Source organism: Geotrypetes seraphini, chromosome 2, assembly GCF_902459505.1.
Source record: "Geotrypetes seraphini chromosome 2, aGeoSer1.1, whole genome shotgun sequence".
Classification (NCBI taxonomy): domain Eukaryota; kingdom Metazoa; phylum Chordata; class Amphibia; order Gymnophiona; family Dermophiidae; genus Geotrypetes; species Geotrypetes seraphini.
Window position 1 is genome coordinate 281,130,654 of NC_047085.1, and position 15,922 is coordinate 281,146,575.

The 15,922-nt window shown below is 45.3% G+C and overlaps 1 protein-coding gene across 1 annotated transcript in view; it reads right to left on the bottom strand.

Moving 5' to 3' along the window:
* Positions 1-3,805: 3,805 nt before the first annotated feature.
* The window catches only part of MED10 (mediator complex subunit 10), a 149,621-nt gene continuing 137,504 nt past the window's right edge, over positions 3,806-15,922 (bottom strand). The window contains exon 4 of the mRNA XM_033929781.1: positions 3,806-4,262. Within this exon, the coding sequence (XP_033785672.1) occupies positions 4,167-4,262 (96 nt within the window). The 3' untranslated portion in view covers positions 3,806-4,166. The remainder of the gene's footprint in view (positions 4,263-15,922) is intronic.

Sequence of the window (15,922 nt, forward strand, 5' to 3'; positions counted from 1 at the left end):
GGCCTTAAACGTTGAAAGCAGAAGCAGGGAAAGTGTCTATAACCAAAACAAACATCCTTGTTTTGATAATGGCCTGCCTCTACATTCAGCTGTTTAAACGCCCAGACCACCACTACAGCTACACTTGTACCCAAACGACGTCTACACTTATACCCCATAATGAACCAAAAACACGCCTAAGCCCCAAACGTCCAACACAAGGGCTTTTAGGCAAAGGAGGAGCCAGTCCTTCGCCTAAAAGCTGGAGTCTGTAATCGGTGTCTGTCAAAAAAAAAAAACACCGGTTACAGAATCTACCCCAATCCCCCCATGACAATGGGGCAGGAGGGAACCCAAGCCATCCTGCCCCGCGATCCCTAACCCCCCCCCCCCGATTACGGTCGGGCAGGAGGGAACCCAAGCCCTCCTGCCCCGGGCACCCACAGCACCCCGCGACAACATCGGGGCAGGAGGGAGTCCAAGCCCTCCTGCCCCGGGCACCCCACAACATCGGGATAGGAGAGAGCCCAAGCCCTCCTGGCCCCAGCAAACCGCTACCCCCCTGCCGATTACGTTCGGGGCAGGAGGGAGCCCAAGCCCTCCTGCCCCGCGGGCCCCCCAATTACAATCAGGCCAGGAGGGAGCCCAAGCCCTCTTGACCTCTCACCTCCCCTATATGATCAGGCAGGAGGGATCCCAGGCCCTCCTGCCCTCGACACAACCCCCCTCCCCCCGTCGGCCCCCCCGAACCCCCGATCGCCCCCCCGCCGACCTGCAACCCCCCGCCGACCCCACAACCCCCCCACCCCTCTTCCCCCGTACCTCAAATTGTTGGCTGGACGGAAGGGTGCCAAGTCCGCCCGTCCGGCAGGCCATCCGGCTCTGGAATGTGGCTGGATTGGCCCAGGCTGCTGAAACCCCGCCCACAGGTGGGGCCTGAGGCGCCTGGGCCTTAAATACATGGGCCACCTGGGATTCCTCATGCCCGTATTGTAGTGGGGGGTGGGGGATAGGGGGGTCCACCTGGGCAGGAGGGGTTGGGCTCCCTCCTGCCCGATCGTGTAGGGGGGTGGGGGGCAAGAGGTCAGGAGGACTTGGGCTCCCTCCTGGCCTGACTGTAATTGGGGGGGGCCCACGGGGCAGGAGGGCTTGGGCTCCTTCCTGCCCCGAACATAATCGGCGGGGGGATGGGGGTGATGTATCGCAGCAGGAGAGATTGGTCATATCCCCTGCCGCGATGCAATCACTCCTCTACCCGAACTGCCACAACCCGCAGCAGGAGAGATTGGGCATCTCTCCTGCCACGGGTCGCGGTAGTTCAGGTAGAGGGGTGATCGCATCACGGTAGGGGAGATGAGGAATCTCTCCTGCCGCGATGGTTGCGGTGGGTGGGTAGGTTGCCGGGCCGCTGAACTGATCGCACCAGTGGCCATTAGCTCAGCGGCCCCTTTTTCGGCACTTAGACCTGTTTTGACTTCGTCTAAGTCAAAAAGGTATAAGTGCCGACTAGGCAACCTGCCTAAGGTTTTGGTTATACCTGCTGCACGCCTAGGTGTAGGTCGGCCCACCTCCCGCCCACCGCCCGCCCTTTCCCCTCCTCTATACACACCTCTTTTCTCTCTGTGTGTTTAGTGGCAGGGGAAAGGCCTAAGCTGGTTTTAGATACGTCTAAAACCAGCTTTGGTTATGGGTACTTGGACGATCAGGCTTTTTGATCGTCCAAGTAGCCATTTAGGACACTGTTTTGATGTTTTTTTTAAAATTATGAACCCCACATGTTTTAACCCCATTGCAGTAACTTGCTAAGACTTAGGGCTCCTTTTACTAAGCTGAGCGTGATAAATTTCCCCACACGCTAGATGCTAACGCCACCATTGAGCTGGCATTATTTTTTGGTGTGTAGCGGTGCTAAAAACGCTAGCGCAACTTAGTAAAGGAGCCCTAAATTTTTAAAGTTTAATTGATGAATGAAAGTCATTATAATTGATGTTTGAGACTTTAAGTTCTTCGTGTACTGTTATTTCATGATGTTCATTATTTCTGTTATTCTTATTATTCAATAAACAAATTGAACTAAAAAAAAAAAAAAGAAATGCATCTGGCCCATTTTAGGCTATAGCAAAATAAGCTTTTATTTACAATTCATTGGGTGCCCCCTCTGCTTTATGTCAGCTCCCAATTTGCTTAATTAAGGACCCAATTCACTAAAGTCAGCGATCATCGCTAAACGATCGCTGCTAACCGATCTGATTCACAAACGGCCCACTGCGTGTTTTTCCCCTCGATCACCCATTTTCCGATCCAGTCATGCAACTTTGTAAAACCCCATGCAAAATAGTCAAGCGATTGATTCACTAATATTTGTTTGGTTATTTTGCAACAGTTACCGACAGGTCTGTAGGTTTTTTGACAGGTCTGCCTGGTTTGTTTTTCATTTTATTTCCATGGCACAGATATTTTGTGTGTATTATACACGCAAAATATCTGCCCCATAGAAAAAAAATCCCAGGCAGACCTGTCAATAAAACGGCTCCCCCCAAATGTGTGCCCCCCTGGCGACCCACAAATGACAGGAGGGATGCTCACTCCTTCCTGCCATCAGCGCTCCCCCCACCATGCTGAAAAATATGGCAGGAGGGATGCCCACTCCCCTCTTACCATCAGCCCCTCTCCTCACCCGCCAACCCCCGTCGAACACCTTCCCCGTGCCAAAATGGCAGGAAGTATGCTCACACCCTCCTGCCACTGCAATGCCCACTTCCTTCATACCTTTGTTGTTGGGAGCACGAGGAACTGCAAACACCTCCTGCTCCTCCGCCCAGCCTGTTATGCCACTGGGCCTTAGGCCCCACCCCAGTGCATCATGTGATGCATGGGGAGGGGCCTAAGGCCCTGATTGGCTCAGACACATCATGATCCTCCCTTGGGAGAGGCCTGAGGCGTCTGAGCCAATCAGGGCCTTAGGCCCCTCCCCGTGTATCACATTATACACTGGGGTGAAGCCTAAGGCCCAGTGGCATAACTGGCTGGCGGAGGAGCTGGAGTTATTTGTGGTTCCTCCTGCTCCCAACAACAAAGGTATGAAGGGAGTGGGCATTGCTGTGGCAGGAGGGGAGTGGGCATCCCTCCTGCCATTTTGGCACAGGGGGGTGTTCGGCATGGGGTGGGTGATTGGTGGGAGGTAGGGAGCATCCTTCCTGCCATATTTTTCAGCACGGTGGGGGGAACGCCAATGGCAGGAAGGAGTGGGCCATATTTTTTAGTGTGGTGAGGGGAGCATCAGGTGGCAGGAGGGAGTGGGCATTTTCCTGCCATTTTGGGGGTTCAGGTGGGAGATGGTGGATCTGGGGTACTAGTGCTTGGGGAAGGCTTTTTTAATGGGATAGATAGTGCACGTTTAAGTTGCGCAGAACATCTGTCCCATTTAAAAAAAAGAAGCCCTGACAACAGTGACAAGAGGCTGCTTCTTCTGTCGCTACTGTCAGGGCTCTGCACTAACTCAATCGCTCACTGAGTTTGCATACCCCAATTCACTTGATAGTGAATCAATCGATGTTTGAAAATTGGCCTGAAAATCGGCCAACAGCGATTGAGTAGCTATCTTTAGTGAATCTGGGCCTAAGCCATTAAAGATCTCAGGCTTCAATTTTCCCTCAAATATAACATAGATCTTTAAACAAAAGGGAGGGACTTCCATTGCCTCCATCTACTGCTGGCATATGCAAATGCTGCTTTTACAGTATCCACAGCCCTGGAAAGCTCAGAAACTAAAGTCCTGATCCCATAACAAAACCTAGATCCCCTAGTGCAGATAACTATCACCGAGTCAAGGTATGAAGATCAGAAATGTTTATTGCATACTAATTTAAACAACACAAATCAGTACAATATCTTCATGAAATAGCTATCATTTTCATGACAAAATATTCAGCATTAGTAAAAAAAACACAAAAAAACATAAATAACACGAAAAGATTTGGTTGCATTCACAGATCACACATTCCATAGATCTGGGAGAGTAGAGGCAGACTATTTCTGTATTATGGAAGAATGGCAATAATATAATCAGAAAACTGGAAAGCCACTTCTGATACAGTTATTATCCACATTGATTTATATCTTGCAGGTCCACAAAATCCAATTTTTACAGATGAATCACTTGAATGTCCGTTTTGCTGAGCAATGGATTATGAAGAGTGGTCTTCATCTCTGATAGCTCTATACTTTGCCATGTCTTCTGGAAACACTTTACTTAGCTCCTGAACCAGGAGGCTTTTAAATTTCTAGAGAAAAAAAACGATAAGAACTAGTAATGTTCACATATACAGTTTAACTATTTGATAGTCACATTTGACACTAAATACAGTTTCGCTGATTTGGTAGAAATTAAAGATGGAATTTGTTAAGCACTATAAGAAAAAAAAAAAGCTATTTAAATATTTTAGCCCAAGAATAAACTTATTATATTGCCAATTGAGTAGTGGCACTGGCTGGCTGGTAGGGGGCACTATAATGCTGCAATGGAATAGATAGTGTGCAAGACATGTTGGTGGAGTATGTTGTAGATTTTTTCTACATATAACGCCTGCTTTTCATGTGGTTCTGGGTAAATCTGGTTAGAAGCATATGTGAAAGTTAAGGCCACGTTCAATAGAAACATGAAAAGTTGGTGCATATATACAAAAATAAAAATCTGAATATGGATTGCAGCCAAGTCCAGAAAAACACTACAAATTAATATTAAGGAAAAGCATAATAATATTATCTTTATGTATTTTGCAGGATTAAGCCAGATCATGGAGGAAACCAGGTAGAGGTATAGAGGTATTAAGAACTCCATCTTGTATTAATGACTCCATTTTGGTTTTCTGTCTTTCTTTGTGTCTCTATTTGATGTAAAACATACTGAAGTTTTCGCGCTTAAAAAAAAGGCCTGGGTTTCTAGTGTTCTTTGTGTGGACTGCCATGCCTAGGGGGAATAAGAGAAACCTCATGGCTTAAGTATTAACAGATAATCCTGGCATTTCAATGCTGGGTAGAGAATAATCTTTTTTTTATATATTTTAAAGAATTATGAGATATAAATGAGATATGAGTGTTGCTTGTGTATGTATGATGGGATCCCATGAGTGATTATGTATGCTCAAACATGAGAATTGGTTTTGAAAACATATTTTATATATTTTAAACCTAAAGAAATCCTGAGAAGTACCACATCTGTAGTTTGACCTCTCTGACCTTTAAGCTAAGCAAATCTTTTTACACTGTGACATTCCAGGAGGCTGTTTCAGGGCTCCTTTAAGCCCATATTAGGAAATTCTCAGTAAGGGGGGTCTTTGGGTATGTTATAATGTGTTGCACATTCAGAAATTGATGTAAACAAAAATATGATTTGTAAAACTTTTCTTTGAGCTGGTTAACTATGTTAAAATGAATTTTCTTTGTTCATACTTAAGGACGGCCTCTCTGTTGGCTGATAGGTGTGATGTCATACTAGGTATTGTAAAAGTATATGAGTGAACCTTGTAATTTTGAATACATTACAATATCCAATAATTTCAAAAGAAAAAGGAAATCACATTAGATCTACACATAATCAAATCATACATACAAAGCTCCTTTCAAGCCCATATTAATGGGGAGCATATCTTACTATTTTAACAAAATAAAGTTCAAGAAATACAAAGGAAAATAATTATTGGTTCATATAATGGACCCTGAATCATTCCTTAAACTGGGATACTATTTATATTAATTCTCCTCATGTTTCTCAGCACTGTGAAACAAATCTCATTTCTATTTCTTTTCTCTTGCAATCAAAAATTGTTGTAGCTGTATAGGATCCCAAAAACAATATTCAATATCTTGTAGCTTAATCAGACATTTTACAGGGAAATTTCAGGTAAAAGGATGCATCCAGTGCCAACACTCTATTCTTCAATTTCAAAAATTCTTTCCTCCTCAACTGTGTGGTTCTGGATACATCCGGAAAAATCCTAACCAAATCCCCACAAAATTTCATTAACCTGTATTTAAAGTAAAGTCTCATTATCATCATTTTATCCATCTCGCTCATGCATGTTATTACCAGGGTGGACCTAGTCTGAATCACATCCTGTGTATCTTCTAAGAATTCAGTCAAATTTATCTCTATTGTGGTCAGATGGTCCACCTCCTGGGCAGATTCAAGTTTTTTTAAAGGAATATAATAATAATTATTTATTGGAAAATTCTCAGCATTGGTCATTCCCAGTACTTCTTTAAAAAATTTCCTTAATAAAATCTCAGGTGACAATAAATGAGTTACTGGAAAATTGACCAAGCGTAGATTTTTCACTCTATTCATGTTCTCTATAGATTCAATTTTAGAATGTATTACTGTAGAATCTTTAACAGCTGATACCGAGACAGCTTGTAAATTATTACACTGGTTTTCCACCACATTTAGTCGTTTATCCAAACAACCTATGTTAGCATCCACATTTTCTAATTTAGAAGAAACTAACTGAGAATAGTCTCCCATTTGTTCCATCGTTGTCCTGAGAAACCCTTCAACTCTGGATATACCTAACCATAAGTCTTTTAAGGTAATATCCTGTGTTTCCTCTGTTCGTGTGTTTTCTTCCACTCCACCAGTAAATGTCAATGGTTTAGGTATTTCAGCGTATACTAATTTACTTAAATGGGTAGATGAAACCAGTTGAGCTTCGGTTATAGTGGGTATTATATTCCCACTATCACTGGGTACCGGATGAAGGGGAGGAGTACGATTGAGAGGACTTATTGAGGCTCCTGACAAGGAGGAATCTACATTTGGTGGTACCACTGGTGGATTGTCAGAGAATAATAGTAAATGTCTATCTATTGGACCCGATACCACCGGTGTAGAACTTTTAGGTTTTATCTTTCTTTTCCCCATATTCTAAACAATCATGTAAGAATTATATGAAGACTATATTACCAACCAGCTTCCAGCTCCCGGACTCCTCGTGGCTCCAAGGGGCTCCCAAGGGGCCTGGCGTGCCCCTTAGGGCACGCCCCTTAGGCCACACCCTGCGGCCGCAACCGCGGTGGCGGTGTTGGTTTTAAGGTGTTGGAGACGGACCCGGTGATGTCAGGGGGTCCGTCTCAGTAACTGCCTGCTAGCAAGGAAAAACCAAATCCAAACCACTGCTGCAGGAGGCCCTGAACGGTCGTGAAATCCCCTCAGGTGATATCCTCCAGGTGTAAGAAGGCTCCCAATCCAGCTGCGGCGGCGGTGTTGGTTTTAAGGTGTTGGAGATGGACCCGATGACGTCAGGGGGTCCGTCTCAGTAACTGCCTGCCAGCAAGGAAAAAACAAATCCAAACTGCTGCTGCAGGAGGCCAGGAACGGTCGTGAAATCCCCTCAGGTGGTATCCTCCAGGTGTAAGAAGGCTCCCCGTAGGAGTGGTTTTTTGAGATCATATTTGCCAGGAGAAATGTACATTGACATGCCTGGTTTTATATCTTCTTGCACAAATGGCTAATGAACTATGCTCTTGATAAAGCTAATAAAAAAATAACTGATTGGAAAATATTTGTGCAATTGTCATTATTCCTGGGCAGGGTTTGGTAAGTTACCGTTCACAATGCATACAGAGCAAGAACTACTTTGTTACAGATCCATATTTACTGGTAGTTTCAGGTCACATGTTCTAACAGCTGTTACATTAAAATGAACATGCACAGGTACTTCTCATAAGAGACCTTTGAGCATGCAAATGAAAATTTTTGGTATATTTTGTCAGCTTCTAAATAAAAGCAATTAAAAAAAATAAAAAGTTGTTAGGTTCACATACAATTTGTTTGTCTGGAACTCATTCTTCCCTAAAACAGATCATAAGAAATATGAGACACAACAGATGAGAACATGCTTGCTAAGGCAACCTGAGCTCAGCATTCTATTTTTGTAACATAGCATTGACATCATCAATTTCAGCTTGTACAATATTTCTCAATTCCCAAAATGATGACAAAATAGTTCATTCTTCAACAGCAAAACATTATGGCAAAATGATTTATGGCAATGCTCCAATAGAACTCAGAACTTAAGGACTTCATCAATTCCTTACATGCAATTCTTATAATTATAATTTAATCCTGGGGGAATTCTGCACATAAGTTAGTTCTGTTCAGTTTATCTGTAGTGTTTTGAGAAGAATTACACCACTTAAGGCCTGAAATCCTCTCCTGCCCTTTCCCTACTCAGACTCCAGCCTTCCCAGTTCCTTCTCTCCAGGGCTCTTTTGGAGGGGGTACTGAGTAGTGGCACCTTTTCCATTGTCTGCTAAAAGTGACCCATGGTCCCCAGGTATTAATGAAAGAGTTCAGACTCTGCACAACAGTTCTGTCTTTTCATTGATTCTATGGCTGTTTGCAGGGGACCTGGCTATAGTGGAACAGGTCCCTCAGTGATTTGCAATAGAGAATGACACGGTGACGGTTTACCCGCGGCCACCGCATTTAAGCCGCGGGTCACCGCCGAAAACGGGGAAGAAAACTAGCAGTCGCTGCGGTGACGGGGACAAGGCCATTCACCGACCGCGGAAACGGTGAACAGGTTTGTCCCCGCGGGCCAATGTACCCCTTTCTAGGAACCGCTATTTACCGCCCGACGCCCGATTCACCCCCCCAGCAGGACCGCTCGCACCCCCACCCCGAACGACCGCTCGCACGCGCTCCCACCCGCACCCGCGATCGGAGCAAGAGGGAGCCCAAGCCCTCTTGCCCGGCCGACTCCCCGACGTCCGATACATCCCCCCCCCCGGCAGGACCACTCGCACCCCCACCCCAAAGGACCGCCGACTTCCCAACAATATCGGGCCAGAAGGGAGCCCAAACCCTCCTGGCCACGGCGACCCCCTAACCCCACCCCGCACTACATTACGGGCAGGAGGGATCCCAGGCCCTCCTGCCCTCGACGCAAACCCCCCTCCCCCCCAACGACCGCCCCCCCCAAGAACCTCCGACCGCCCCCCCCAGCCGACCCGCGACCCCCCTGGCGACCCCCACGACCCCCCCACCCCCCTTCCCCGTACCTTTGGTAGTTGGCCGGACAGACGGGAGCCAAACCCGCCTGTCCGGCAGGCAGCCAACGAAGGAATGAGGCCGGATTGGCCCATCCATCCTAAAGCTCCGCCTACTGGTGGGGCCTAAGGCGCGTGGGCCAATCAGAATAGGCCCTGGAGCCTTAGGTCCCACCTGGGGGCGCGGCCTGAGGCACATGGGCCCAACCCGACCATGTGCCTTAGGCCGCGCCCCCAGGTGGGACCTAAGGCTCCAGGGCCTATTCTGATTGGCCCACGCGCCTTAGGCCCCACCAGTAGGCGGAGCTTTAGGATGGATGGGCCAATCCGGCCTCATTCCTTCGTTGGCTGCCTGCCGGACAGGCGGTTTTGGCTCCCGTCTGTCCGGCCAACTACCAAAGGTACGGGGAAGGGGGGTGGGGGGGTCGTGGGGGTCGCCAGGGGGGTCGCGGGTCGGCTGGGGGGGGCGGTCGGAGGTTCTTGGGGGGGGCGGTCGTTGGGGGGGAGGGGGGTTTGCGTCGAGGGCAGGAGGGCTGCAGTGCAGAACATAAGCCTTTCATTAAGACAATCCTGGTTCGCTTTTCCAAGTTAAAACAATTAGAAAAATATTTCTGGAGTGCTGTAATAAATTAAAATTAATAGTGCTCAGAACCCCCAAGGTAACTTCAGGCATCATTTTAAGCTGGGGGGGGCGGTCGTTGGGGGGAGGGGGGTTTGCGTCGAGGGCAGGAGGGCCTGGGATCCCTCCTGCCCGTAATGTAGTGCGGGGTGGGGTTAGGGGGTCGCCGTGGCCAGGAGGATTTGGGCTCCCTCCTGGCCCGATATTGTTGGGGAGTCGGCGGTCCTTCGGGGGGAGGGATGTATCAGACGTCGGGGGTGGGGGGGGGCATCAGGCTTTCAGGATGGGGCAGACCTTCAAGGGGGGACAGTGCAGGGAAGTCAGGGAATTTATATTAATTAATTTTTTCTCTGCGTGTTTTGTTTTTGTATAGTTATTAACTAATATTTAACTAAGTTTTAAAGTTTTAAAGAATGTTTCCTTTATACGTAAATAAAGAAAAGTGAATGGGATTGCAGTGGCGGTGACGGGGCGGTGAATGGGGTGGCAGTGGCGGTGACGGGGCGGTGAAGAGGATGGTGAGACGGGGACGGGGCGGTGACGGGGATGGTGAGACGGGGACGGGGCGGTGACGGGGATGGTGAGACGGGGACGGGGCGGTGACGGGGACCAATTTTTTCACCGTGTCATTCTCTAATTTGCAACCCCCTCCTTATTTTTGCTATAAAAAACAGCAGAAAATGTACAAGGTGTAGGAATTTATTCAATTAAAATCATTAAAAAAATGTATAATAGCATCAAGTAATAATAATAATTACACCCAAAGGTTGGTTCTTGTAAGTCATACTGGACCCAACCATGTCTTGAAAAAAACTTCTTCCTCAGGGGTTCAGAATGTTCAATATAGAAATTTTGCAAGAACCAATAGGGTGGAAATAATTATGCAAAATGCAAAGAAATCAGGCAAGGAACTCTCTTGAATGAAGATTTGTTTTGTTTTTTTGCATTGTATTTTTACTGCAGTACTTGTTGGTTTCTTTTTGCTTTGCTAGAAAAAGCAAACATACTGCCGCTCACTTCTGCAGCTCTCACCAAAGTTCTAGCAAGATCTTAATTCTGCCTTCCCCCAAAGTTCTTGCTCCCAGACATATACAGTATCCATCTCAACATTCTTCTCCTCCCTTCCCCAGCTCTGTTTGTCCCCCACCCCACCGGTGGCAAATTTTCAGTTTTCTACTGTCCTTCATCCTCATGGTATACATTCAGCCTCTCTCTCACCCTCAAGGCAAAAACAAGTTTGTCCCATCTCCCTGCTTCCACAGAGACAAGCACTCCTCTGAGCTACTCCTCCCACTTGAACTTAGTCTGCATTCCTTCCGTGCCCTGAATGCTCAACAAGATGATGAAAAGCATGCCTGCACATTGGATCACATCCTCCTCCTGTATGCCTTCAGAGGAGAGGTGTTGAATTGGTTTTGAGGTTTTCTTGTCTCGCACCTATCAAGTACGTTTTAATTATGATCTTTCTGGCACTTGGAGCAATCCATCTGGTGTCCCGCAGGGGTCACCATTATCCCCATTGCTTTTTAATGTCTATATGTTACTGTCATCACTAGGTGAACAATTGTTCCAATTGGGGATAAAAGTATTTAGTTACGCAGACGATTTTACGATTATTCCATTCGCTACTTCTCTCCCTGAAGTCATTCCTAAAGCAACAGAAGTATTAAATTTGATGGAGCAATGGATGACTGATTTTAGACTGAAGCTTAATTCAGAAAAAAAATAAATTTTTTTGTAGCTTCATCACTTCTGTTTGATACTAAAACATCATTGTGTATCAATAAACTTAGTTATCCTATTCAATCTACTATTAAGATTCTAGGTATAATACTGGATCAGGGTTTGACTATGAAGGACCGGGTGGACTCTTTAGTTAGAAAGGGTTTTTTTTACTCTTTGGAAGCTTCGGTTCATTAGAGCATATTTTATGTTTCATCATTTAGAATTTTGGTTCAATCCCTTATACACTTCTCCCTCCGTATTCACAGTGGATGCGGGCTGCCAATATGTGCGAATATGAAAAAACCGTAAATAACTTTTTTATATGTTATTCGCAGTTTTAAACAAACGCCATGATTTTTATTAATGAATCCGCAAATAACCAGCAATTTCAGGGCAAGCAAGCAACCAGCGATTTCAGGGCAGGCCAGCAACCAGCGATTTCAGGGCAGGCCAGCAACCAGCGATTTCAGGGCAGGCCAGCAACCAGTGATTTCAGGGTACTGGTACAGAACAGTAAATGGAAAAAAAATTGAGTGATGACTTTTTTGGTGGGCGGAGTCAGCGGGCGAAAAATCGCGAATAATCGAACTGCAGGTATGGAAACCGTGAATATGGAGGGAGAAGTGTATTAAGTCAACTAAATTACTATATTATCGCCTATTTGGCAGTTTCTCAAAAGAATATGCAGCGACTGCAATTGGTGCAAATGTGGCAGTCAGGCTGATCTTTGGGCTGCAGAAATTCGATCACGTCACACCTTCTTATCGACTTCTGCACTGGCTGCCAATGGAGGCGCGTGTGAAATTTTAGTTTGGCTGTTTCTGATTTAAGGTTTTATTTGGGTTACCTCCTAAATATATAACTGATCTTTCTTCTTTTTCAACCAATAGACTATTTATTTATTCGATTTTCTATACTGTTCTCCCAAGGAAGCTCAGAACGGTTTACATGAATTTATTCAGTATTTAAGCATTTTTCCCTGTCTATCCCGGCAGGCTCACAATCTATCTAATGTACCTGCGGCAATGGGGAGATTAAGTGACTTGTCCAGGGTCACAAGGAGCAGCGTAGGTTTGAATCCACAACCTCAGGGTGCTGAGGCTGTAGTTTTAACCACTGCTCACACTTGAACTTTGTCTCCCCACCGATTAAAGGATGCAAACTTAAAAAATATCAACAACATCCTTTTTCGTATCAAGCAGCATTATGGGGTAAAGATTTGGAAAAACTGCTTTTGCTTACTAATACTTATGAGGAATTTAGGAATGTTTTTAGGAGACCTAAAAACATATTTGTTCCTGAAGCACTTAGGTAGCTGATTTCAAAATTTTATACGATTAATCTTTTTTTTTTTTTAATTCAAACTGTTTATTGGTATTTGAATAAAACAATGAACAGAATTAACAAGAGAAGTTCAAGAAGCACAAAAGTAATGCAATAACATCGCACATTCTATCAGGAGAACAAGATTACAGGTGGTGCATTACCAAACTCAATAAGAAAAGTAAATAAAGCAAAATAAATACTTAGAGCACTAAAACAATCAGAGAAATAAAATAAAGAAAGAAATGACTGCTCAGCTACAAAAGGCAATTAGCTTTCCAATAGATGCAAAATATAACTATATTGTACCAGAAAGAGTGATAGAGCAATGGTCAGTTAAAGGCTGCTAATAGAGTTCCTCTCCTTTCAGCTGCAAAGAGTTCAAACTTGGCAGTAAGACAAATCTAATTCCACCAAGCTGAGTGTAAGAGAAAAGATGAGTTTCTCCGGGTGATTAAAATTTTGAGTAGCCAGGTTGAAGATTCAATTAAGGAGGTTTGGAGTCCATAATGTCCATATATCACAATGGCAAGAGTGAGGAGCTCAGAAACATGTAGAATATCACAAATTGTATGCCATATTTGTGCCCAAAAGTGTTGGATAGTGGGACACTGGAATATCATATGATCCAAAGTTCCAACAGAATTATGGAAAGCCAGCATTTATCATCCGCCTTGGAAGATTGATTGGAAAGTTGAAATCGCCAATTTTGCAAGAGTCCAGAATGCCTTGTGTAAAAGGAAAAAGATAGATTGTGTCATGGCAGAGGAACATAACACCTTGTGTGAAGCAATCCAAATGTGGGACAAGTATGATCATCAAGGACAATGCCAATGTCACGCCCCCATACTGAGTGAAGGCCTTGGAGTGAGAAAGTGTCATGTTTACGCATCATTTTGTACCAGTGTGCAGATTCATGTCTGGGATAAGAGAGTTTGTCGCAAAGTTTTTGTAAAGCTGGACGTTTCATATAAGAAGCAATGGCAGATTTGATTTGTATCCATTTGAAGTAATGAGAGGAAGGAATGTTGAACTTTGCTGCTAGCTCTAGAAAGGGAGACCATGCAGAGCTTGAATAGAGTTGATTAATGTGACATAGGCCATTACAGCTCCAGGAGGGTCTATGAACAGGTTTATTCTGGATACAGATCCTGGCATTACCCCATATCAGAATGGAGGTGATGTCATTCCATTTCGGAGAGAGCAGGTTATCCATGTGCTGAATTGCTAAGCAGGTAGATGTAATGATCTCTTTGACCTTTGTTGCATCAGATGCCCCAGAAACGGTAGGGTATCAAGAGGAAGGTCCTTCACAATTTGGCGCTCCAATTACAGCTAGCAAGGTACTGGCATACTGTTCACCTTACTGAGCCACTTGGACCCTTGGCGCATCAAGAATGCAATGTGATAGTTCTTGAAATTTGGGAAGTTGATTCCCCCAGATTATTTGCTATTTCTTAATTTTTTTCAAGCTAATGCACAGGGGTTTGTTATTCCACAGGAAATTTGTTAATAGTTTGTCAATTTGATTATATGACTGGGGTTTTAGACACAAGGGCAACATCACCAGCGGAGAAATCGTCATTTTAATTATGTGTAGTCTACCCCACCAGGACAATTTCATGGGGGACCATTTACTTGTTAAGGAACAAACTGAGTCCAGGAGGTGAGTAATATTGTAATCCAGAGTATTTTCAATGGTAGAACCAAAATGTAAACCCAAATATTTGTTTGTTAGGCGACCAATATAGGCCCTGTTGTTTAGTATCCAGGCTCCAGCCCAGACAGTTCAGTGGCATGACTTCTGTTTTAGACACATTCAGTTTATAGCCTGAGAGGACGTTCTGGGCCAGCCAGGCAGCGATTGGCTGGCCCAGAACGTCCTCTCCGATGTCAGAGTTGACGTTGGAAAGACTTCCTGTCGGCTTTAGTAGCTGCAGCATGGCGGTAAGAGCAGGGGAAAAGGAAGGAGGCTTTTTTTTTTTTTTTTTGTGCCTGTCCATCTTGCCGGCCCTGCTCTACATCAAAGGTGAGGTGGAGGGAGGGAGATGGCCGAACGCTGCGATTGGGCGGGTGGGGACCGCGCAATCCTTGAATGCCTCACTGCAGAAACAAGTCCATTAGGGTTACCCCCCACGTCCCCGCAGAGACCACTATTTTTTCTTCCCCGTTTCGGCGGGTTTCCCGCGGCTACTCGTGGCTAGCCGCGGGTAACAACCACCATGTCATTCTCTAATGGTTAACCATAAATCCAGTCTAATCTTGATCACTTATCTTGGGAAGGATTATTTGTAATCTGTCAGCAATTACCTTAGCATACAATTTAGCATCTATATTAATTAGAGAAAGCGGCCTATAATTCTGGACTTTTAGAAGATCCTTATTCTGTTTTGGCAATAAAATGGTAGTTGCCTCTGTAAAGGAGCCCCGGATGTCACCAGTTGTTTGCATGTAGTTAAACAATTCTAGCAAGTGAGGGGAAAGCCATTTCTGGAAGGTATGGTAGAATTCAGTGGTTAGGCCATCAGGTCCTGGGGCCTTTCTAGGAGCCATGAAACATAGAAACATAGAAATAGACAGCAGATAAGGGCCCACGGCCCATCTAGTCTGCCCACCTTAATGTCCCTCCCCTACCTTTGCCCTGTGAAGAGATCCCATGTGCCGATCCCATTTGGCCTTAAAATCAGGCACGCTGCTGGCCTCAATCACCTGTAGTGGAAGACTATTCCAGCGATCAACCACTCTTTCAGTGAAAAAGAATTTCCTGGTGTCACCTCGTAGTTTCCCGCCCCTGATTTTTAACGGATGCCCTCTTGTTGTCGTGGGACCCTTGAAAAAGAAGATATCTTCCTCCGCCTCGATGCGGCCCGTAAGATACTTGAACGTCTCGATCATGTCCCCCCTCTCTCTGCGCTCCTCGAGCGAGTATAGCTGTAATTTGTCAAGCCGTTTTTCGTATGGTAGATCCTTGAGTCCCGAGACCATCCGGGTGGCCATTCTTTGCACCGACTCCAGTCTCAGCACATCCTTGCGATAATGCGGCCTCCAGAATTGCACACAGTATTCCAGGTGGGGCCTCACCATGTTGTCACCATGTTGTCAAGTGCCTTCCCTAGATCAGTAATGGTGAAATGAGATTCTAAAGCAGCGTTGTCATCACTAGTTAAGAGTGTTGTGAATCAGATCCTGAAGAAATGAAATGGAAGTATATTCCCCAGTGATTTCAGA